This window comes from Urocampus carinirostris, chromosome 15 (genome assembly GCF_059441175.1).
Source record: "Urocampus carinirostris isolate Australia breed hairy pipefish chromosome 15, RoL_Ucar_1.0, whole genome shotgun sequence".
Classification (NCBI taxonomy): domain Eukaryota; kingdom Metazoa; phylum Chordata; class Actinopteri; order Syngnathiformes; family Syngnathidae; genus Urocampus; species Urocampus carinirostris.
In genome coordinates this window covers 10,307,903-10,333,986 of record NC_142363.1, presented here as the reverse complement: position 1 = coordinate 10,333,986, position 26,084 = coordinate 10,307,903, and the positions used below count along the sequence as shown (strand labels likewise).

At 37.2% G+C, this 26,084-nt stretch overlaps 1 protein-coding gene across 1 annotated transcript; it reads right to left on the bottom strand.

Moving 5' to 3' along the window:
- Positions 1–331: 331 nt before the first annotated feature.
- On the bottom strand, positions 332–23,402 carry lck (LCK proto-oncogene, Src family tyrosine kinase). The gene is made up of 13 exons (XM_088355157.1): positions 23,292–23,402; positions 19,451–19,563; positions 17,564–17,624; positions 17,240–17,330; positions 15,050–15,148; positions 14,851–14,954; positions 12,833–12,982; positions 12,608–12,760; positions 7,810–7,989; positions 2,724–2,800; positions 933–1,086; positions 702–833; positions 332–619 (listed from the first exon to the last, which is right to left on the bottom strand). Exons 2-13 carry the CDS (start codon positions 19,556–19,558, stop codon positions 390–392), a joined length of 1,539 nt encoding a protein of 512 aa, XP_088211283.1. The 5' UTR covers positions 19,559–19,563; positions 23,292–23,402; the 3' UTR covers positions 332–389.
- Positions 23,403–26,084: the final 2,682 nt, after the last annotated feature.

The window sequence follows — 26,084 nt, the reverse complement described above, 5'->3', positions numbered from 1 at the left end:
GTGTAATTCAGGCGCAAACAGTCAAATAATACACTGATAATAAGTGTAAGAAAAATGCCTTACACCTTCTGAATTACTGTAACCAGTGGTATTGTTTTGTGCTGATGTGGCTACAAGCTTTCTTAGTTTCTTACTTGTTTACAGTAAATTCAGTTTGCAATTAAGAAGCCTTTTTCGCCCTTAACTTCTATTTCATCTGCACAGTCAATAATATACTTGTGCTGGGACATAAATGAGCCCTAATGTTTATGAATATGTTGCTTGATAAAGAGTCATCCAGTTATTTATGGAATAAAAAGATGTGGCAAACTCTGTGAGACACAATACAACAGCGGTTAAATGCTCCTTTAATAACTTTGATAAAGAATAAAGAGACACACAACAAGTTCTTAACGATGGGGATGTGACTGACATTTAAAATTCTCCCCACAATACTGATGCTCTGTGGCAATATAAAAGTCCTCCAAAACGCTCCTCAGATACTCAAAAGTAGGCCTATTTTCTGGGTTCTCTCCCCAGCACAGGCACATGACATTATAAAGTCCATCTGAGCACTTGTCTGGCTTTGGCATCCTGTAGCCCTGCTCCAGGTTCTGGATGACTTCAGGATTAGACATACCTGAGCATTGTTGGAATAGTCAAAAGCAAGTTTGATTATCCTTGGGTAAATATTACAAAGAACAATCATATCCAATGGTTACCGGGGTATGGTAAGCGTCCATAGGTGATTACTTCTGTTAGGAGGATCCCAAAGGACCACACGTCAGACTTGATAGTAAATTTTCCGTAGTTTATGGCTTCTGGGGCAGTCCACTTGATGGGAAACTTTGTTCCTGTTAACATAAGTAAATAAACATGTGAGCTCTATCATTGTTAAGAACAACATTGGAGAGTCTCTGCCAAACGGCCAAAAAAACGATCGGTCTCCCTACCCTCCCTTGCTGTGTATTCGCTGTCCTCAATAAGCCTGGCAAGTCCAAAGTCTGCTACCTTACAGATGAGTTCGTGGGACACTAGAATGTTGGCGGCACGTAAGTCCCTGTGGATGTAATTCTTCTGCTCAATGTAAGCCATTCCGTCGGCTACCTGCAGGATGCAGCACACTATTGGTCATGCCTCTCTGTTTTTCTATGGATGCAATGAAACAGCTTCAAAGCTCTACCTCCAGCTTGCGGGTTTAACTGTTGCTCATCATGTGGGTGAAATGGAATATTTCACAGCACCCCGCTAAAAAAACTCTCAGTTATTGGTGCAGAGCTAGCTAACAAAAACACAAACCTAAGCTTCTGGCTGTTGACCATAGCCATGTGGCTTCTTTTGACAGCTCGCTTATTTTTCTTTATGAACTTGTACAGTCAAAATGACCAAAATACAAATTTCAACTTATACAGGGATTTTGGTATCAATCCGATCCAAGTAAATAAATGTCTGCGTGTATAGTTATATATGAATCCAAATAAGAAAAACGGTATGTATTTTTTCCTAATGCAATGCCGACGTATATATTAATTAGAAATATTAAATCAATAATTAATTGATGCGGCTCGTGACTCACAAAGTTATAGGAGTCGCTAGCAATACTATTGTAAGTTTGGAATGTAATTTCCTTGTTTTGTTACATCCCTTTTGTGGGGTAAGGTCCTATTTTTTGTTCTGATTTTGAATATGTCTTCCCTGCAAGAAATACATGGAATAGGGGTAGGAACTTGAAAGCTTCCGCTTCAGCCTACATTAATACTTAGGCACATGTTTATGTATATTATAGAAAAGTACAGCTGTTTTTTGTTAGTTGGTGGTTAATGTTGTTTTTCTGTGATGCGCCTGAATAAAAAGGCACAAACAAAAAAACAAACTGTGCAGTGTTAGGAGTAAAGTTTGCAAAGATACGTTGTCAGTTTTGTACCAGAGCTAAAAAGAAAGGCAAACAAAGACGGCAATTTACCCATTTTGAGGAATGTTTTCCAAATTTCCCAGAAAAACATGATAAAAATTAAAATATTTAAAAGTGAATCTTGAGCCAAGAATGTATTTATTCGAGTTTTAAAAACATAAAGGAGACAAAAGTGTCATTATTAGTTAGAATAGCCTAAATTCTTTGTTAGAAACCGCCATTTTTTGAGCTGCATATTCTGTTAAAGGAAATAACCCAACAAGTTTACAGGGTACAAAGCTGACTACACCCTGGACTGTTTGAGAGTCAAGAGCAGGGCGGATAAGAGAAATTTTTATAGGTCGGCATGTCAACACTTTCCTCATTCATCTTTGACAGCATCTTTTATCTCCTACTACATCCTCCACCCAGGTACACCAACGGGCTTGCTTTAATGTCCCTGATTATTATCAACATATGAGTGTCTTGCTATGACTTCAGGGTTTTCAGTCAATCGGGGTGCAAGCTGATTCCTGTAAGCATGTATGACCCAAACTTGTTGAAGACAGACAAGGGTGGGATTGTTAGCATTTTAGTCTGCTGGGTCTGAAGTGCGTATCTAAAAAATGTCTCTCATAGGTGCTATTGGCCTTGGGAACTTGTCAGAAACATGGTGTATAGAAATCTTGTTTTTCCTTTTTGACTTTGTCACATCTAAATGCATTCCTTTTTCTTATTTGCATTCGTTTCGCAAGACAAATATTTTTGAGGGATATTCCTACAGCCGAAGACAAAAAGCAATAGCAAAGGAAAGAACCACATCTCAGAAAAACAGAATTGAAGGTCACCTTACCTGTGACGACATGTCTATCAAAGTTTTCGTGGATAAATGACTCCCTTGAGTTGTTTTCAAGTAATCCAGCAGGTTACCTGTCAACAATATAGATTTCATACATAATTTGAGGTGTCCTAAAATAGGGACAACACACTTCCTCAGAGAATAAATTGAGCAGAATGCCTCCATTTCTTTTTTGTGTAGTGTAGAATAAATACTCAGTGATAACCTTAAGTATAGTGTGATTTAATATAGTTTTTGTGCCATACATAGACGGATACACAAGATGATAAAAGTCTAATGTGCTCTGGAGATCACAATTAGAAAATCAGTTATTTAATACTTTTAGATCAATACTCATGTCATTAATTCAATGTTTTCATCTTCAAGAAAATTATTTAACAGTTTTGTGCAGTTGAAGATTCTGATACAAATTTGCATTCACTCTGCCAGAGATTTGGTCACTGCAGTGTGGGCTTTCAGTCCAAATGCTCTTAAGCGACGAGTGTTGTAGTAGCATGGTATACGCAGCAAATATCCTTTAACTGTTAAGCAGTGAAGATTGTATTCTTTCAAAATTATTCGATTTGTATAAATTGCCTCATAAGAAATCAAACCATGTTATACTCATTTATTTTTTGTCAAATAATTTCAATACCACAGGAACAATTTTAGGTGGCACGGCGGATGAGTGGTTAGTGCGTCATGGGTTCAAATTCAGGAACCAGACCGTCTTTTCTGAGTTTGCATGTTCTCTCCGTGCCTGTGTGGGTGTCTTCCGGGCACTCCGGTTTCCTCCCACATTCCAAAAACAAGCATTTCAGGTTAATTGGCCGGTCTAAGATTGTACCTAAGTGTGAATGAGCGTGTGAACTATCTCTGTGTGCCCTGCAACTGGCTGGCAACCACGTCAGTGTGTCCCCCTGCACAGTGCCTGTAGAAAGCTTGGAGGGGCTCCAGCGCCCCCATGACTTTACTGAAGAAAAGCGGTGCAGATAAAGGATTAATATTGTGCTCTTCACCCTTTTTTGTGTTATGTGTTTCAATAATCTTTTTAATTACAAAGCAACAATCAATTTTAGTAAGCATCTTTTAGATTGCAATCGTTGTTACACCGTACTTGTCGAGGTCACATGATTTGATTTAACATAATAATATTTTTCTTTCAAGCGTGTTGCAAAAAAAAAAAAAAAAGTAAGATTAAAACTAAAAATGGAAAAAAAAAATCAGATCAAGTGTTCCAGCGAAGGTGATTCCTGACATTGATGAACATTTTTTATGACAATGAACTCAAACCACAAAATTGAAATAATTATTCAAGTACAAAATTTTCACCCTTTTACACTGGTGAGGATATGCAGTGCAGACAGTGGATAGATGGAGGGTAATTACAAAAGGAAGTTGAGATAATTTAACAAATTTCAATTACAGTTCTTATTTTACTGTATAACATATTCTGTATTCTGTAAATAACTAAAGTTAGTTTTGTATTTTAGTAGAAAAAAAATAAGTGAAAAATGTGATATAATTATAAAATATTACGAATATGGATTTTTTTAAAATTATGGAAACATATTTATGAAGATGTATTTTATTTATTTGTCTGTTTTTAAGTGTAGGATGTCAATTATACTCAGTCAAGCACTGGGTTAGGGATGGCTGGTTGGTTGTATCCCTTAAGCACTAGGGTGGTAGTGCACCATTTCCTGTGCTGTGTCTTGGACAAGTACAGCCTGGTTGTGCCCATCTCTAGCCAGTCCAACATGTTTCCACCCAGCCTTGAACCGGGGACCTTTTGCGTGTTATTCGAATGTGCTAACCACTACGTCTGGGGATACTTAGCTGAAAAAATATTGCACATCGATTGACAAAGTTTCAAAAAGACTTTTTTAAACTATGTTGTATTCACCTTATAATTATGCAAGCTCAAGATGGACAGAGCGTTTGTTAACAGGTCCTTCAGGTTCAGCCATGAGATTTGCAACTAAGAAAGGAGATTTTCAGGGAAATGTTGTTTGCCAGCGGAAAGAAATCCAGCTTTATATGCAGGTTTGGATAGTTGGTGGTTCCCAAAAAGTTAACAATTCTTGAAAATTGGGACAAGAATAGCAGCTCAAATCAGTGAACATACCAAAGGAAGGAAGACCTTTCGCATCAGTCAATTTGATGCAAAATCAACTGTCAACTGACCTTTCCTGAGACTTTTTTTGAGTTTGATAAGAAAAGAACAATACCATCGCACATCAGCCAAACAAAAAAGGAAGCAGCTAAATTTAAAAGAATGTCTCTGGCAGGAAAGAAGAGGTTCTACTGCCCAGCGATCGCCTCGCGTTTGAAGTTGGATGGCCCAATGAATGCCCTTTGTCATGGTCACACAGAAGCCTCTAAGGACATGACTGTTATTTTCCATTCTCTTTGTCAACAAAGGCAGCAATTGTTTCCTTTCTACAAGTGGATTTCAGACAAAGAGAGATTTTCACGAAAAGATAACTGAAGCCAATTGAAGACTTTCACAGAGGACAACCATTCAAGGATTTGAAAATGTGTGAGATGAGAGTACAACTAATTTTGGTCACATTTTAAATGCAGTGGAAATATAAAATACAGACTGTTGATGTCAAGAGGCTATTTGTTTCCAACCACAATTGGCCTTTGACTTTATTGAGCTCATGTGACTGCTCATGTGTTTTTGTTTAAGGATGCTGGGATTTTGGAAACGGACCCAGCATCACAGAGGTTCTCTAAACAATAATCCAATTTTAACACCTCCTTACAGACAGGACTTGAAAGACTTTGCTTTGATGAGTAAACAGATGAGACATTAAAGTGTCTGCAGGAGCAGTTCAAGCCAGTGGAAGTTCAAGTTTATGTTTCCTTGGTGTGTTCAGTGAAATGTGTTCATTAAAAACTGAAAATAGCAAGTCAAATATTTTTATCTTAGCAGAGGAACAGGTTTTCACCAGTGAGCTTGCTTATTACCCTCACAAAGAGCTAGTTATTTTTTTAGTCAGCAGGACGGCTTTTTTTTGAGAGGTCGTATAACACTAGCTTTTGCGCAGATTGCGTAATTTATTTCAATTGGTTTGGTAACATAAAAAAAAGGATGTTGGATAATTTTTACTTGTCCTCAATTCCAAAACTACATACCAGACCATTAGTACATAAAATTCCTTTACCTTGGCAAAATATTAAATATTCTTTAAGAAGTACCTTTAAATCGCAACATGTTTTTTTAGTTTCGCATTCACGAAAAAGAAATGTACTATTCCTTTAGTTTTAGGTTCCTGATTGTAAAATGGCCCTTAGAGGGTAACTAATACTGATTTCAGCTACCGTTGTGAGTACTGATACCTTAAGGCCCGGTCACACAGCCTTTTGCGTCTGTATCGCGGGTAAAATTTTGCAATTTTTTTTTGCCCGTGGTTGCCCGCGGTGGAAAATGCGTAAAATTGGCCAACCCGCTGTTCATCCGTGATATGCCCGCGAAACCGACGCCGGCGGCTGTTCCGCTTCCTCATCGCGTCAGTTCCACGTCCTTTCCGCGTGTGGACCACGGGAATAAAAGCTGCCGAGCCGGGCAGTAGAAATCATAACCGCTCAAGACAGAGTCCTGTGAAGATCAAGATTTCAAGCTATGGCACAGAAGAAGAAGCCAATATGTTATTATTGTAATAGTTTTTAAATTTTATTTTATTATCTTGTTATGAAATGAAAAGAAATGTCAAGAAATAAAAATGGATCAAGACGAGGTCACTACGGTGACGGGGATCCATGTTCACCCCTTGACGTCTCGAGCACAACTGACGTGTGCTCGGCAAATTGCGCTGAATATACGCGGAGAAAGGCGTTTGACCGTCACACGCGTTACACACGCTAATTCACGTGATTCAGCCGCGATACAGGCGCAGAACAAACGTGCTATGACCGTGCTCCACCCGCGATTACCCGCTAAAATTCCGCGTCCTACCCGCGTGTAACCGCGCCCTGGCAGCGGTAGTAGCACGTCGTTCCGCGTCTGTACTGCGTCATATGCGCGTGTGTACCGCGTGTGCCGCCCGCGGTTACCCGTGGTCTAAAGTTTTGAGCAGCGCAAAACTTTTTCGCGCGGGCAACCGCGTGTGAATTTCTTGCCGCATGTAAAGCACGGCTGTATCTCGTCTGTATCGCGATCTCAAAGCGTCCAACAGCGTCTGCTTCACGGGCAGAAATTTCTGGTCGTGATTCAGCCGCGATACAGACGCAAACGGCTGTGTGACAGGGCCCTAAGATAAGGCTGGTATTTGCAACCTTGACCGATACATGGTTTGGGTACTCAAATACCTCTCAAGATTGAGAAAAAAGCAAAACACTAGTGAGTTGAAATTTCCAAGGTTTTTATAGATAGTGTAGTTGATCAAAACAACACTATCCAGTTCTTATCATTATATTGCATATTAGAGCACAATTTCCATCCATCCGTTATCTGCACTGCTTATCCCCAGTAGGGTCGCGGGGAGCAAAATTAAATACACATAAAAGGGTTATACAGCTAAAGTGTAAAAATGCTTAGGAAGGAGAATTTTATTAATTGACAGATTGGCATTTAAAATGTGTGCATGTTATGGTTAATTTTAATGTGCATTTTTTTCCCCTCTCAGGACTTGCCCCCCAAAACGCCTCTGCATGCTACTTAAAATTGTTGATTTGCTTTCGTGCCAAACAGTAGAAGCAATGGGAATAATTTCCCCTTGCATTGTGCCTATCAGATTGCTTTTGCAGATGCTTAGAAGGAATTAGAACACGCCCCTTTTAAAAAACAAGGAAGCTGTTTTTGCATGATAAAGAGTTTTTTTTAAAAAAAAAAGAATGCTTTACTGGAATTGGTGATTGGTAATTTCAGGTTTTGTCCAAGCACGCAATCTCTTCCACAGACTGAAACAAAACTGACATGTTTATTCCTGAACACTGATGACACTCCCCTGAATGTTTCAATTGCTTCTGTATCTGTATTGTTTAGGGCTAGGAAATCACTTTGATCCTTTTTTTTTTTTTGCAACATTTCTTGGTTGGTTCGGTTTTATTTTCCTTCTTTATTTTTCTTTAAATTGCTAAATATCATACGTACCATTTTCCATAAATTCTGTGACAATTAAAATGGGCTCCTGGCTAACCACCGCAAAGAGACGGACAAGGCGAGGGTGTCGCAGGTTCTTCATCAAATTGGCTTCTTCCAGGAAGGCTTCCGGAGACATTGCTCCAATTTTCAGAGCCTTAATGGCAACTTTCTGGTCATTTTCATAGAAACCTGAGGAGACAAACAACACTAAAATGAGGGATCAGCTAAATTTGTGCTACACTGTAAAATCAATTAAGTATATTTCTCCTTTTTTAATTAATTTATGTCTGTTATCAAATAAAGAAACTCATCAATAAATTAATCAAAATTGTCTTATAACTTACTGCGTTGCTCTTTTTAAAGGGACAGTATGTATTATTTAGTGCTGCGTTCAAGACCGGGTGGAAACATATGTTGGCCTGGAGAGGAATGGGCGCCACTGGTCTGTACTTGCCCAAGACACACCACTGGAAATGGTTCCCCTACAACCCAAGTGCTTAAGGGATACAACCAACCCCAAACCAGTGCTTGACTGAGTATCTTTGACATCCTACACTTAAAAACGGACAAATAACAAAGCCTCATTTAGAGGGAGCTGACATTTTCCACCATCTTAATGCTATAGGTACCAGAAAACAAAACCTCATGAAAGGCTTTGAAAAATTTCCTTGGAAACCGTGCGGTTTGGTCACTTTGAGTCTCTCTAGTTTGTGATCTTCCTTGTGCTTTTGGCACTCAGTTTTGGTTGCACAACACAATGCAATGACATAATACAACAACAAAAATCCTAAAATGAGCAAAACAATGTACTAACTGCTAAATAGGCAAAATTTGCGTATTTAAAATGAAACTGTTTTACTGGGAAAAACATGATATATTTTAAAACTAGAAATTGCAAGTTAAAATTTCTGCAGGTAAGATTCTTTTTCTGCAATGTATAAATTAACAAAATTATCCACATGCCACCAAAAATTCTCAACCCATTGACAGATTCTTTTGTTATTTGGCTTATTTCAGCATATGTTTTTTATTCCACCCTAAAAACAAGTTAAAATAAATTACAACTAGAAAATTCACTTTTTAATAGGAAATCTTTTATGCTTATGGGGTCAGACTTGATTTTTCGCAGTGCGTATGTTAGACAGGAACATATTTTTTCCTATTTTGATGTTTCATTTTATTTCTAAAATAAAGATAAATTATCTTCAAATACAAAAAAAACTATGTAGATGAGCAACATATTCTGTGAATAGGGTAAGAATTTGTTTTTTTGCAGTGTCGAAAAAAATGTTTGTTGTAAATTGTAAGGAGAGGAAAAAGGAAGGAACTTCCCGCATCTAAAACCGGGACCTCAAACCTTGTGTAACACCTCTTGGGAAAAAACCACCACAATAAAACCTGTGTGCTCGGAGTAGGCATCCATCAAAACAAGATGATGAAAAAAATAATCAATATAAGGAAATTATAGTTCCATTGCCGTTCAACCGAAAAGATTCCAACGTACTAAAATGAAGCGGCTGAAAAAGTTGAAACTAAGGTCATGTTTTCATACTCACTTGGCGATAGTTAATCTCACAGTTGGTATGTTGGCATTTAAAAACAGGGGAAACAGTTTTCCAATTAATGACACAAGGGCAATGACTCATATTGTCCTAATACTGTAATAGCAATTCAAGCCAAACTATTTGGCCCCTGGATGAACTTGAACAATGGTTGGTCATGCGTCTATTGTCAAAAGAGAATTCTGTCAATGCCAAAAGTCCATGGAAAGGTTGGATTAATGGATTTTAAATTTGGCTTTATGAAAAGGTTAATTTCTTGTGTTATTCTCGAGGTCAAAGTAACACACAGTAGTTGCCCTCTCACCAGTGACATGCGGTAGGTTTGTGTCTGGTGAGGCACAGTCAGATTTACAAATGTGTTACCCCAAATCAAATTCATCATTTCATTGGCAAAGCCAGAAAGCAATATATAGACTGTAGTATAGACAAAATGTTTTATTGTCTTACCATAACTTATAATTGAAGCGTATGTGCTGCTCCTTTTGAATAAAATCATCAATAGCTAGGGAGTGCTCCATTGTGAAAAAAGTTCAAGCAATGAGAAAAAAATAACCAGATGGCATGACTAGCTGTTAGCCTGCTATTACTATCACTAATTATTTTACCTTGGGCTCAGGTGTGCGCTACATCAGAATCATTGGTCTCACTATTGCCATGAGGCGAGAGCGTTCTGTGCCTCACTCTGCATCTGTCACGAGGCGTGGTGGCGTGGAAGGGATGACCGGACCAGAACGGAGGCAGGAGGCATGAAGGGAGAACTCAAATGCGTTGACGATCCATAAGTTTTATTTAACCAAATAAAAGTCGCCCAATACTCCGGGGCAAAACAGAACAATACAGAGTTCCTCCGGCACGAACTCAACAGGACAAGGCATAACAGACTAAAACAGGACAAGGCATAACAGACCGGGATTGTGTATAATGAGTAATGAACCAGCAACCGCAGAACCCACAATGCAGCCTTAAATAGCAGACACAATTAGTGGAACTGCTTCAGCTGTTGCCCAGAGGGCGGGGCAGACTGGTCACCAAGGCGACCGTGACAGCATCTGCATACGCTCAGCACAGTACTCCGTTACATGATAGATAGATAGATAGATAGATAGATAGATAGATAGATAGATAGATAGATAGATAGATAGATAGATAGATAGATAGATAGATAGATAGATAGATAGATAGATAGATAGATAGATAGATAGATAGATAGATAGATAGATAGATAGATAGATAGATACTTTATTCATCCCCGCAGGGAAATTCACATTTCCCTGCTCCTTTTGAAAAATACATATCAAAAGAGAAGAATGTATTATTATGAAAAAAATCTAATGCAACAAGAAATAATATGACTGGATGGGTAAACCTACTGTATGCTTGCTACTACTAGCACTAACTATTGTATGCGGCTGGTGTGTGTGCTGAATCAGAATCCTTGGTCAACTATCATCATGAGGCGAGAGAATTGCGTGCCTCACTCTGCATTTGGTTACGCTTAGCACAGTGGTACATTACATACTAATTGTATTAATAATATTCATAATATTTGAACCCCTTTTCCGGTATGGTTTTTATCCATGTCACAGCACAAAAACGGCACTCAGTAAAATCACCAACGACCTCCTTACGGCAGCAGACTCTGGTTCACTTTTCACTTTTCCCGTCTTTCTCGACCAGAGTGCTGCCTTAGGTGTCATTTTCCATCCTGTCCTTCTCAGTATACAATCCCTAATTGGCATCTCCCTCCAATGGTTCCATTCCAATCTAACAGTCCACACTCAGTTCATACAACTTACTGTAATTCTTTCTCCTATAGCCGTACGCAAGTTATCAAGGGTGCACCCCAGGACTCTGTTTTGGGGCCCCTCCTTTTTATAACCAACCTCCTCTCCCTTAGCCTTCCTGTATTTTCTGTAAATTTAGCATCTCTTTCCACTGCTTTGCACATAGCACCCAACTCTACTTTTCCTGCTTACCCAACTCCTTCACCTCCTACATCTCTGAAAATGAGATCATGCTTCACCGCATACGTTTTTAAACTAACCAACAATATAACTGAATTCCTTCTTAGTGACACCACATCCACCCTGTCCAATCTCTCCCTTCATCGACAGGTCTTTAGTCAGTCCCTTCCATCGGGTCAAAAGTCCTGGTGTCATCCCTAACAATACACTTTCCTTTCACCCTCATGTAAATTGCATCTACTTACCATCACTTTCGCCCCTCCCTCATCTCCAACACAACCGCCATCCTTGTCCATAGCCTTGTCACCGGCCACTTCGATGATTGCAATCTTCTCCTCAACGGCCTACCCTTAAAGCCCCCCATAAACTTAATTAGGTTGGTCCAGAACTCTGCTTCCCGGGTCATCACCAATACCCCCTCCTGCCTTCACATCAACCCTGTTCTTCAACAACTGCACTGGGTCTCAGTCAATAGAAGAATCACATACATCCTTCTGCGAACATTTGAGGCCTTCCATAACCTTCCCCATCCCTACTTTTCCAACCTCCTTCATATTGCCACGTAATACCGCGCCCACAGATCTTCGTCATTCCTTCATCTCATTGTATTCCCCCCCTATATAAACCCAATGGGGAGCAGCACTTTCAGCTGCTTCGCTCCCCAGTTCTGAAACACCCTGCCATTCGGCCTCCGTAACTCCGTAACTGCCACCCTGCCCATCTTCCAGTCCAACTCTTTCCTTTTCATAGAAGCCTATCCACCCACCTAATCCAAGACCGCTTCATATGCCGGCACTTTTTACTGTACATATTTGTTATCAGTTTTTATCTATGTATTTATTTGTATTACTTGTATGACTGTTTTATTCTGGGTACAGTGAGCGCCCTGAAAGATGCTTTAAAATAAAATAGAACACAGTACTATTATTTTTATCATCATTATTATTATTATTATTATTATTATTATTATTATTATTATTATTATTATTATTATTATTATTATTATTATTTATTATTATTATTATTATTATTATTATTATTATTATTATTATTATTATTATTATTATGGTTATTATTATTATTATTATGGTTATTATTATTATGGTTATTATCATTATCATATAACATAAGAAAATCCAAAAACTGTGAATTTGAATGAGAAAGAACTAATATACCTAATATTTATAACAATTCAATATATTTCAAATGAAATATTCTTGTAATTACAGGTGAGGCACAACCTCACCTGCCTCCCATTGACTGCACATCACTGCCGCTCACCCATCCAGACGTCTCCAAACTGCCCCGCGCCAAGTTTTTTAACCCATTTCAGGGACTGCCGATTGATCTCCCACTGATCGTGCCACCACGGTTTTTGAGGCGCTCTTGACTGGCACGGCTTTACCAATTTGGTACACAAACCGTCGGCTTCAACTGCGTGAGGTGAAGTGGATGAGTTAACAGGTTACAGATATTTACTTGACTACATTCAGTCCTTCAACGTACGTGTGTGATGCTGGACGAGCTCTTTCAGAGAATTAAAAGATATCCTAGATGTAATGTAGAAGCCACTGTTGTCCAAGTTCCGAATCCTGTAGTGCTTGACTCCTTCGCCCGTGTTTTGGTTGAAATCTCTGATTGACAAGGAGTACGATCCTAAAACAAATATACAGCACAGTCAAAGTGTTCCATAACTTCATGTCCAATGTTTTTTGGTCTGCTTTTTAATGTGCAAGTGTTTTTCTGAGGATATGTGGAAAGCTACTGAAAGAACACAAAAGATAAACATCAGCAGAAATTTTTGCTCATTTAGTTTTTTTACAATTTAAAGATATGTTAGCTAAAATAAAAATGGTTATCTAAAATGAGGATATCAAGGAGACAGTAGATGTGTAGAGAGTGTATTATTTGACTACTAGATGGCACTGTATCATATAGTGTGATCAAAAATGAGTGCCGCAAAGCACAAGGAAGAGTACAAACTAATCAATCGATTTTCTTTTCATTTTTTTTACACATTTCTCAGCCTCTGAGTATTTAAAAAATGCACGTTTATATGATAGTCAATGTATTTTTTTCTTATGATTCAAGTCAATATTGTTTTTTTTTTAATGAATTATGATTTTTAGCCACTGAGAGGCGCTTGATAATACACAATTTCCCTTTAAAGCAGAGATCTCCAACCTTTTTCAAGGTGAGAACTACACAAACCGTTTTATATGCATTTCTAAAAACAACATATCATGTTATTACTATATTGTTACTATGTTAAAGCCATGTTAATTGTTGAAAGTCTGGTCAAAAAGACTCAGTCAAACACTAAAAAGAAAATCTTACCAGAAATTCACAAAGATTCAGCACTGGTGAGCTATTTTCAGAAGAGGTTTGCGTGCACCTCAGCTAACCTGGGGGCACTACATTGGAGATGCCTGATTTAAAGTAAGTGTTTTCTGCGTGGATACATGGAGTTCCTGCATCATTTTCCTTATTTCATCCAAGTTGTTTTTTCTTGGAATAAGAAAAAACAATATTTAAGCAAAAACGAGTTGAATTGGGGTTAGCTTGAGCTTTTTGCAGTTCATCAATCTTTTTTTTTTATCGTTGAATTGTGAGTAATTCTGTCTTCTAGGTGCCACGACAACAGCATCAGGGGTGTTGAGGAAGGAAGAGCTTCAAATAGGTCAGTCTAAAAATGTTTGTCTGCAAATTACTGTACTTTAACCAACGTTCTTCTCTAATACACAGCAAATAAATAAAATGACAAAATCTTATGGCAAGACACTTTGATCAAATGTAATAAGTTTTATTTTAATCTTAGTTATGTTTCAAAATAATCTAAAAAAAAAGCTAAACTCTCTCTTTTACTGTACCGTAGGTTTAATCCAATGATAAATAACACCTCAATATTTGATTAAATAAAATCAATTTGTTATATATGTTTAATATGACAATGCTTATTTTTCCAGGATTGTGTGGAAATTAAAGAGAGAGAACAGGAATTGAGAGTAATACTCTGTAAATACGCTGAAAAAAACATACTGTCTTTCATTTGCTATTAACAAGTATTGAAGTAAAATGTAGGATACCTACAAGTACCAGTAAATTGGTCAGAGTATACTTGTATTGATGAATGGGTATTGTATCCAAAATGGATATTCATATCTTAGTTATCGACATATTAGGGAATTTCGATGCTGATAAATCTTATTGCACTACATTTTACTTCACTTTTGTTACAATGCACCATTTTTCATTACCCTATTATTAAAGAAAAAATTGCACTCAAATATCGGCCAGTGTCCTTTTTTCCTTCTCTTTTAAGGTCTTCATTACATGTTTATCCTGGAGTGCCATGTCTAATTTACTGTATTTGCAAGCAATATTCAGTAGACTTTATCAATGACAAGAAAGACAATTCTAATTCTATTCTGTTCTACTTGAAATACTTGTATTTATACTTGAGTATACTTAAGATGTTACTCTACAGATGTTTTCTAAGAGTGTACTATACATGCATCTATCACCTGGGGTGGACCCGCTCTCACGGATCAAGAAGGAGCCCTTGGCGTTCCCAGGTGAGAGCAAGATTCTGATAGAATCGTTTCTAGAAATGTTTTTGAAGAACCATCTGAAACACACAGTCAGAAACAACACTGAGATTGCGGTACACAACCTGATGGTTTACATTATCATCATTGCAGTTCATTGCCTGTGTTTACATACGGTTCTGTCTCTTCTATGCTCAGTGCAATAAAGTTGTGAGGGATGTAACCCCTCTGTCCTGTGGTGAGAGATTCTGCCATGTACCATTCTGGATTATCCCTGAGAGGCAAACACACACACACACATATTGTAGGCTATCATCTGTTAACAAAAGAGAAAGCCACAGTGGTCACAGAAATAACTTGAATTCTGTCTCAATTGATCGACATTAACTGATAGAACATTGTTGATATAAATTGTTTGAAAAATGAAAAGTCCTTTGGGGGGTATAATTGGGAAATAATACAATTCTTGATCATTCAGGCAAGTTTGAACAAAAATGTGTCTTAATTTGTCTTCAATCTTGTCGGTACTTAGTCTTTGTAACAATGGCTGCTTTTGTTTACATCAAATGTATTACAACAAAAATATACCAGATCAAGCAAATGCGGGAGTTGATTCAAATATGTCAAAGTAAGATGTTCAAGTTAAAAAAAATGAAAGGTTTGCTCTATTGATAGGCTGTATACTTTTTTAAACTAAACACATTGTTGTCTATCTAAATAAGAAAACAATACTCATCTCTTATTAATTAATGGTAATAATATAATCTAACACTGTATGCCAAATAAGCAATAATTAATTTTCTTTTTTATAAGAAAAATAACATTAACATGTTTTGAATAGAAAAAATATATATATATTTAAAATAGGTAAAAAGTTTAACCAAGGGGTAAAAACACATTGTGTGCTGTGTATAATCTATGATGAAAAGACACACTTAGAAATTAATTCTTTATATCTTTTCAAAAACCTTTATGCATTTTATATTTTCACTTGTTTCTCCAATACAATATATAAAACCAGTCATTCTTGAAATAAAAAAAAAAACAATATGGCAGATTGTTTTGCTTGTATCATCTGATGCCAGATACTAATTTTTTAGATAAAAATTGTGTTTTTATATTCTAAAATGTCTTAAAATATGGAAAATGTATACCCAAAAGGAGCAAAAGATTTTGCCTAAGGGTTAAACTGCAAAAAAATAAGTTATTCCTCCATTGACCAAATTTGTGATCATTTTAGTTTTTTTTTCTTATTTCAGAATGCTTTACATTGTTTTTTTGCAGTACAATAATCAAGTACAGTATGTACTTCTAATAACCACAATTGTGTTTACATGCAGATGATAGACTGTTTTGCACGTTATTATTTTTTTAGCCTTAGCAGAAAATATTTCTTAAAATAAGAAAAATGACCTACTTCTGCAAGAAAAGATCATGTTCTTACTTAAAGCAATGCTTTCTTATTTCATCAGAGAAACACATTACCATATCATAAAATCAACTTAAATTGAGCAATGTTTTCTGCCAGGGGAGCAAAATATCGCAGAGTAACAATGCTTTTTTGTTTTGTTTTGCAGCATCGTACGTCGTTTTGTTCATTTCAATTTCTAATTTTAGTAGAAACAATTTTTTCAATGAACAAAAATCTGCTAGACAACGTTGCTTGTTTTGTGTATAGACTTTCCAATTTTATTACAATAGCTTGTTAAAATATATTACAATAAGAAATGTTACAATTGAAATAAGCAACATTTTCTGCCAATATTCATCCATCATCTCTGGTTAAATTGATGGTATTTCTCTGATCACCATGAACCTGTACTTCATTTTTTCATTGTTTAATTTATTTTAAATGTAGTATATGTAATTTTACATAACAAGAGGTACAGGTCATAACGGGATTAGCATTACTAACATAGCAATATATGGTCTTATGCTTCACTTGTCACGATTGCTGAAGTGAAGACACCTGCGGCAATCGTGTGGCGCGCTGGAGCGCGCTCCCTGATTGGCTGACGTATTGTTCTTAAGCAGTCAGCGCCCAGACCAGTTCGTCCGAGCGTACTTCTGTGTTCATGCCAGATTATCAAGTACTAAAGACTACTCTCTGTTTTGATTCCTGCCTTCGGTTCCGACCTGTTTTCCGCTCCACGTTACGACCTTCTCTCCTGCCCTGGCCATCGACCTACCCGCTAAGATTGATTCTGCTTACCTGACACGGAACTGCCGTTCCGCCCCGACGCTGCTAGCGACCGACGCCAGCCGGCTTCCTAAGCCAGCTCTGTCAACTAATCAATAAAGATTCCTTTCCAACGTACGCATTTGAGTCCGAGATTCCATTCTGGGTTCTGACATCACTACTCACCTGTTAATTATTTTGAGTTTTTCTCCCATTTCGAAGCCCAGCTCATCATCATGGGTGGGTTCGTATTTATAACACGCTACTGCCAGGTTTTCTGCAAAAAAAAAACAACATTTCTTTATTGTAAAACCTTTTATTAACTGTACCTGAATTTCTAAAGTATATTTAAAATGTAATTAACTAAGCAGTACATGTACACAATCATGAGCTTTCTGTCTTTACTGATAGACTGCCACATAGTTCATGACTGACATAGAAGTTTAATGAAACGACAGACTAAGACCTGACAATGTACATCTTGCGATACAGGAATTGCAGTGTTGTTACCAGGTAGAGTAGATGACGGCAGTGAACACTCAAATGGTTTTTGAATAAGTTCATCCGTATGCTGGTGACAAAAGACAACAAAATTTGTTTTTTAGTTCTTAAACTGTGACAGGATGTTGTAAATGCTGCTAGCATGACAAAAACATGTTCAGTGTCAATCCTAGTAAGCAATTCAAGAAAATAATTTCCATACTAACGTCTCTGATCATCAGACATTCCTAATATGAACTCATTTTCATTTTCAAAACCAAACTGAAAACCCACCTATTCTGGTCTGCCAGTATACTTTAATCAAAATGGGTTCAAATCCAGCCACCAGCCTTCCTGTGTGGAGTTTGGATGTGTTTGCGTGGGTTTTCCTCCAGGCACTCCGGTATCCTCCCACTTCCCCAAAATGTGTTATGTTAAATGGATGGTCTAAATAAGCCCTAGTTGTGAATGAGCAAGTGAGCTGTCAGTCTCTGGCTGGCAACAAGTTCAGGGTGTCCCCTGCCCACTGCCCAAAGATTGCCGGGATGGGCTCCAGCACCCATCCAACCCTACTGAGGAAGAGCCGTACAGATAATGGATGGATAGGTGGACCCAAATAATTATTATGCTTTGACATGCACAACCGCTTCAGGAGGCAAGTGGTCAGAGGGGGAAAATTTGTGTTTTTAAAGGGACAGTGTGTACTATTTGACCACTCCGTGTCGCAGTGTTGTGTCGTGCAATCCAACTAAAAACGCATGCTAAAAATCACTAAGAACAAGAATCCAAACGACGGAGAAACAAAGAGACCAAACAACACAATTTGTCTTTTCATTATTTTGCAAAGCCTTTCGTGAGGTTTTTAGTATTCTGGTACACACAGCACCAAAGTAGCAAACAATTATGTTATTGTCCTCTAGGTGAGGCTCAGGTTATGTAAAAATGCAAAATTTCTTGACCCTAAAGTATTTTAACATATGCAAGTTTAGTCAAAGTCAGCTTTATTGTCAATTCTGCGGCAAAAACAGAGACTTGAAATTGTGTTTCTCTCAGCCCTCGGTGTCTAGAAAATAAGAAACACAAAAACACTATGCTAGGACGCACGTCAAGTCAAGTCACGTCACATTTATTTGTATAGCCCTGTCTCAAAGGACTGCACAGGATAACAATTACACCATCACCTGATCTTAAACCAACAAGATCACACTACGCTAAGACACACATGAAGACAGTACGGCAGATAAATAAACAATGCACACTTTACATGATAACTAATGTATTTTTGGTCATCATTTAAATCAATATTGTTTTTTTTTTTTGATGAATAAAGTTTTTCTAAATACTAAATTCACAAACACACACACACACACACACACACACACACATACACACATATATATACACACATATATATATATATATACACACATATATATATATATATATATATATATATATATATATATATATATATATATATATATATATATATATATATATATATATATATATATATATATATATATACATACATTTATTATATGCACCTCTTATCCTCAGTAGGGTCGCGGGGGTGCTGGAGCCCATCCCAGCCGTCTTCGGGCAGGGGACACCCTGAACTGAAGGCCAGCCAGTCGCAGGGCACACAGAGACAGACAACTCACTCGCTCATTCACACCTAGGGACAATTTGGACCTGACGTAAATGTTTTTGGAATGTGGGAGGAAGCCGCAGTGCCCGGAAGAAACACATATACAGTATATACATATATACATATATACATTTTTGTGAGTGCAGAGGTGCATGAAATCTATTGGTTGTTGTCAATATGTGCACAAGACTCCATAGAACCTTTTATATGTGCATACACATCTTTCTGCATGCACTGTATTGATAAAAACCTATAATTTAACTTACTGGGTTGCACAATTGTGGAGGTATGGGACAGTTGCAGTGTTCACAAATTTCATCATAGTTCTCCATCCATTCAGCATCTGAATAGTCGGAGCTGCAGTTACAACCCATCTTTTCTGCAACATATCATCCAAAATAAAAAACATAATTTTCTTGAGACACTTTGAGATTATCAATGTAACCGACTGAAATGAACACAGTTACCTAAATTTGTAAAATTGGAAATGCAAGTCAGGACGTTTAGGACTCCTTAAATCAGGGGTGTCAAACTCATTTTCACCTAGGGCCACATCAGCGTTTTAATTGTCCTCAAAGGGCCTGATGCAACTTATAAATATCATTAATTGTAATTCAATTGTATGTAAATATAAATGCCACAAACAATATCATTACTCACATTGCATTATTATTAAAAAAATGTTGCTACACGTATATAATATATACGCAGAATGGCCTGTGGGCCGTGGTTTTTTTAAAAAAGTGTGCATCGGAAACAATTGCATCAATCAAGTTGTTGGTTCTGATACAAAAATGGATTTGGCTGCTTGGTATGGTAAGTGGTTGAGAGTTGCGGCACCTGATTTGGCCGCCAGAAACCCCAGTAAAGCATACCCCTTTAAAGCAGATGTGTGCCTTGACACTAAACCTAGCTAAAGACACTCTCATAGGCCTAAAGTACAACTGTGTAAATTTTCACAAAAATCGGTTTAACTATTTTGGAGCCTATAAGTCACATACAAACAAATACACACACAGAAAAAAAAGGATTTATAAAGTAGTCTGGGTTTAGATTTAATTAGATTTAGACAATAAACCAAAACTACAAGACAACAAAATCTTGGATATTTTTTGGAATCATTTATTTCTCAATTTCAATCGTTGGCATTGATATCGAATGCCTGTCGTGTAGTGGTGCTGAGCCGTCACTTTGTGGGTATCATAGTCGACAGGTATTGTAGGAAATGTAGATTTTGGTCAAGGCACTCTTGACTAATTTATTTTTAGATAATTAGACATTTTAAACTCTCGCGGGCCATATCAAATGATGTAGTGACTTTGGCATATGTGCCCTAAACCAGCAGTTCTCAACTGATCCGACTTAAGGACCCACCCTTCCACCCAAATGACATGTTGAGACCGGAATAAAAAAAAAAAATCCACTTTTTAAATGTATCGAATGAAAGGATTGTGCAGTTTAAAGCAGAGATAGTAAAATATATTCCCTCAAGTAATCAGAATTTAAAAAACTGAATGACCATCCAAACCAAAATTTATTGTAGATACTTGCGTATAAACGACACCCATAAAATGCTCAAAAGTAGCCACATGCTAAAAGAAAATTATAATATATTTTCTATTTATAAATATCAAAAAATATTTGATTATGTAGATAAAAAAAAGATAAATATACTGGTATAAAGCTAAAGATATACATTTTTTAAACTGTTTACTGTATCTTCCAGTAGGCAGACACTTGTACATCATTTTGGTATTTCGCGGTCATTTTCTTCTTCCATTCGATCGTTGTTGTCACTGTTTTCCTCTTTTTCTTCGCCTTATCACAACTGTCTTGGGAGTTATGGGCAGAAAAGGGAAAATAAACCAACAAAATCACAATAAAATGAATTACAATCCCTCTCAAACGACAATGGGATGACGTTGATTGACTGAATAGGAATAAGGGATAGAGCAGGGCATTATCGCCATCTACTGTTAAGGAGTGTAACTGACCCTCTGATTTTCTCCTTCTTAGCACTAATTTCTCAAGCAAAGGTCCACTACCCATTGAAAACGAATCAGCAACCCACATTTGGGTCCTGACCCGCCAGTTGAAAAAACCCGGCCTTAAACTGTCTCAGGAAGTACAGCGTTCTTCTTTGTTTATCAATAGAAATTTTTCATCAAAGAGCAGCAGCAGGCATTCAAAGCCGTCACGTCAAACAGTTCTTTTATTTATTCCAATTTCAAGCTCTAGAAATTTATATTGACTAAACCAGCATGTATATGTCCTCTACATTGTGTTGTTTCAAGATGACTTGTTCCCAATCGGGCCAGAACCAGGTCAGTGGGCTGATTACAGCATCCATCTTCCCCACACAACGTCTTGGGAAATGTTTCCAGACCAAAACCCCAAGGCGCAAGTCTCAAGACCTTTACCTCTTTCTATGACTTTTTAGGATGCCCTCATAGAGAGCATTTTTCTATTTTCGCTTCCAAAGTCAACAAGTTATATTGAAGGGAACCTCAGCTTCATATGAACAACCGATGAAGGTCTTCCTGACAAAATATTGGTTGTTATTGTTAGCATTCTTTTTAAGTTGTAGAGCATGGGCCTCAAACCAGAAGCCTGGGGGCTAATTGTGGCCCTCAGGATTATAGAGGCCCCCGTTAAAGTATAAATAAAGTATCTATCTATCTATCTATCTATCTATCTATCTATCTATCTATCTATCTATCTATCTATCTATCTATCTATCTATCTATCTATCTATCTATCTATCTATCTATCTATCTATCTATCTATCTATCTATCTATCTATCTATCTATCTATCTATCTATCTATCTATCTATCTATCTATCTATCTAAAGAGAGTGTATCATTTGTCACTGGATTGGGTCATGCAACCGACAACGAGTGCCAAAAAGCACAAGGAAGAGAACTACTGAGACTCAAAGTGCTCAAACCGCACATTATCTTTTATGATTTTCTTGCATGCCCTTTTTGAGGTTTTTGAATACCCGTAGCAGCAAGAAAGTGGACACTGTTTTTATCTCCCTTTAGGTGAGGCTCATGTTGTAACAAATAAATTAAAAAATTCAACCGAAGAGTAATTTTTTAAAAATGCATGTTTATATGACACTTCATGTATTTTTTGCTTATTGTTCAAATCATTAGTGCTGTTTTTTTAAACACAGTTCCTTTAACCAATAGGAGTCACTAAATAATACACATTGGCCATTTAAGGGCTGCTTGCCAGGATTATGATTATTGATTTTCATATTATATTTCTAATGTTTTATTTTTTGATCTCATCTCATCTCTCATCTCATCAGCCGTACCGCTTATCCTCATTAGGGTCGCGGGGGGGCTGGAGCCCATCCCAGCCATCTCCGGGCAGTGGGCAGGGGACACCCTGAACTGGTTGCCAGCCAATCGCAGATTATTTTTTGATCTTATTCTGTATTCATACACTTCCGTTCAAAGGTTTGGGTTGCCTAGACATATACATTATTTGACAAAAGCAAAGATTGAGGCATAAAAGGGTTTTTTTTCAAATAAAAATAAAAATCATTATTTCTTACCTCAGTGTCTCAACTGTACTTTCTATATGTTTTGCAACTAATTTTGTTCATAAAGAACAGTGCGACTTTTCATGGAAAACGCTATTGTGTGTGTGACCCCAAACTTTTGAATAGTAGTGTATTTTTTAAGGATATTCAAGAACACTACAATGTTTTTTTTTATCAGCGCTTATTTTTGTGAAAAACCCGATTCGACCCAACCTCATCTGACCCTAGCTACAGCGGCCCTCATGAACAATGGATTAGGGGCCATGTTATAGAGAGATTTGGACTCACTAAACAAGCTTTTATCTATTTGTGTAAAAGTATAATAGATATTTTTATAAATACAATATTGTCAATATGAACACTGGATAACCACTGAAAAGCCAATTTTGGAAGTTGTGCAAAAATATGTACAGGTATATTCCATTTATTATAAAAATAAAAGAATAGAAAATAATATTTTAAACTTTTTAAACTCTTTGACGACATTTTCAACACGCAGAAAATGTTAGCTCGATCTTCCTTGTAAATATGTATCACAAATATGCTACTCACCTCTTTGTACAGGAAACGTTTCTTGGAGCACATCAGAGTTCAGGTTCCGCCATGCGTATTTGATGAAAAAGGAGATATTCGACACTCAATTTTCATCATATGTGCTTGGCGATGACGATAGCATCAATGAGGTGTGCGTGCAAACCCTTATTCTGTAACTGGGCGGCAAGAGAGTTTCCTGTCGTTGAAAGGATATCGGTTGTTTTGTAGTTGTACTGTATTCAGGTGCTTAGTTTGTAAGCGTTTGGTGCTGTGGTACAGCGAGCATCCCCCACATTATACATAATCAAATAAATTTGCCTTTGTTTGTGTCATTGATACGACAACTTCCAATTCCTCTATATTTCTTAGCATAGTGGTTAGCAACTGGTTTGACTTCAGGACCCACGCTTCTACCCTAATGACAAGATGTGACCCAAATCAAGAAACATATAACACCTTATATTTATCCAATGAAATGATTGTGTAGTTTAAAGCAGAGATAATAGAATATATTTACCTTTCTTCAAAATCAATCCTCTAACCAACACCAAAACAACTTCAAGTACCGTATAAACGTGAAAAAGGTTGGGAAACACTGTGCTTGACAAAAAAATGTCCCTATTTAGATTAATATCTTTTAAATATTTTGAAATAAGAAAAAAATAGTAATTCCATCTCGAGAGTGTCTGGCTGATTTATTTTCCCCCTATGTTCCGGTCCGGAGCCTTTGCTCTGAAAATGCTGGTCTACTAGTGATACCAAGAGCCAAGAAGAGATCCGTAGGTTCAAAAGCGTTCTCCATTCGGGGCCCCAATGCTGTGGAATGCTCTTTCCCCTCGATCTGCAACCTCTGTGGAAGTGTTTAAATCTAGGCTTAAAACACACTTCTATTCTATAACTTGCGAATGACCCAAATTTCATGTTGACAATATCTGTGTATTTTTTGTTATTGCGACATCCGTAGCAGCCTGGTCGTTCTGGAAGGGGATTACCTCATGTGCGGCCCCTTCTCAAGGCTTCTTTATTTGCCTCATGAGGTTTTTGAGTTTTTCCTTGCCCTCATGTAGGTTTTAGATCAGGGCATGGTGTAATAATAGTCTGTAGTTTCCAATAATATGTAGTCTGTGCATCCCTTTGAGACTCCTTGTGATTAAGTGCTATACAAATAAACTTGACTTCACTTCACTTGACAGCATTGGGAAAATAATGTCATAATGTCTTGTTTATTTCCCGTGATACCTTTACTGTAAATCACTCAGGCCAGATTCCCAATAAAACAAAAACTCTAATCTAAATCAGGCAAACATACTTAGTTGCAGTTTATCAAGCATATCTAATATATTTATGGAATGGAAACTTTTGTTGCATGCAGTGTAACTCACTCTCTGAGTTTTTGCCATGTACTGTTCCACTGAGTGTGCTGTAGGCCACATATCCATTCTTGTGGTGAGTAGTTGCTGCAACAGAGCATGCACTGGCAGGAAGTCATCTCGCGTGTGTGTGCTTGTGTATGCTTCATGACCTGTCACTGTGCAAAGCTGGTTCATTTATTAAGGTTTTTTGGGTATTTTAACACAGCAGCACTCCTGTTATACTGCACTTCTACTTTAGTTGCTCTACCAATGCATCTAATTTCAGTCCCACCAATAAAGGGGCGTTAAAAATGATGTCTTTTATTTTCATTTTAAAGGCAGACTTCAGTTTAAAGACTGAATGAGAAATGCATACACCATCACTGTGACTGAAGAGAAAGTTAATCAATACGAACATCATGAAAGACTGACGGATGAACCACAACATGACCCTGCCCTTTAGCCTTTTGGATGTTTGGTGCATTGCTCAATATATCAAATATAAGCAAATTTAGATATGATCTTTATAATGTTGTATGGAACTCCACTAGTCCAAATATTCAGACATGATAATACTGGCTTTCGAGCAGAGTACATATGTGAGATTGTACTATACTACACTCCCTGAGAATGCTGCTTCTCACTTCTCATTGTTTTTGTTTTTTTACATTTTTATCATTTTTACATGTTTTTTTCTTACTAGGAACTGAAAGTAGAAGCCCTCCAATTCCGTTGTACATCTGTACAATGACAAAATAGGCCATTATCCATTATTATTGTCCATTATTATTATTATAATCAATGAATAAATGAATGAACTATTTATTCAATTCATTTATTCATTCATTTTTTGAAATATTAAATAATTGTTTCATTCAGATGTTTATGTCCATCTCTGAAGGTCATTTTGTCACTAGTAATCAAGGGAAAATAATATGATACGTGCAGTCCAGGACTGGTAGCTATATTTTGTCTTACAAGATCATTTTGCTCCTTTTAACTATTAAGTTTCAATTAACAGGAGACTCTTAAGGCATTAATAAGAACCGTATATAATACTTATTATCCAATACGAACCCTAATATTAGTATTACGACTAGTAAAATCATATGTTTTTAAAAAGGTTTATTTATAAGCTATAAGATGTTTGCATGTACTATTTAGATGTATAAAGCCCCAAGTGCGGTCTCAGTGATCAAGCTCTTCAGACAGTCCAACACATTATAGCAGGATCTAAAATACTGGCAGACAAGGTTTATATGCAGCAGCATAACCAAGTAGCTGACATAGTGTACAGCAAGATCTGTACTAAGTATAGAATGGAGATCCCACGTTTCAGATGGGAGACACCCCCAAAAATAACAGAAACTTGGTAAAATCAGGCAAATATCCTGTGGTACTTCCACTTCCAGATGGTGATGGTGATGGCCAACCAATCTTGCATATGTTTACTGGACAA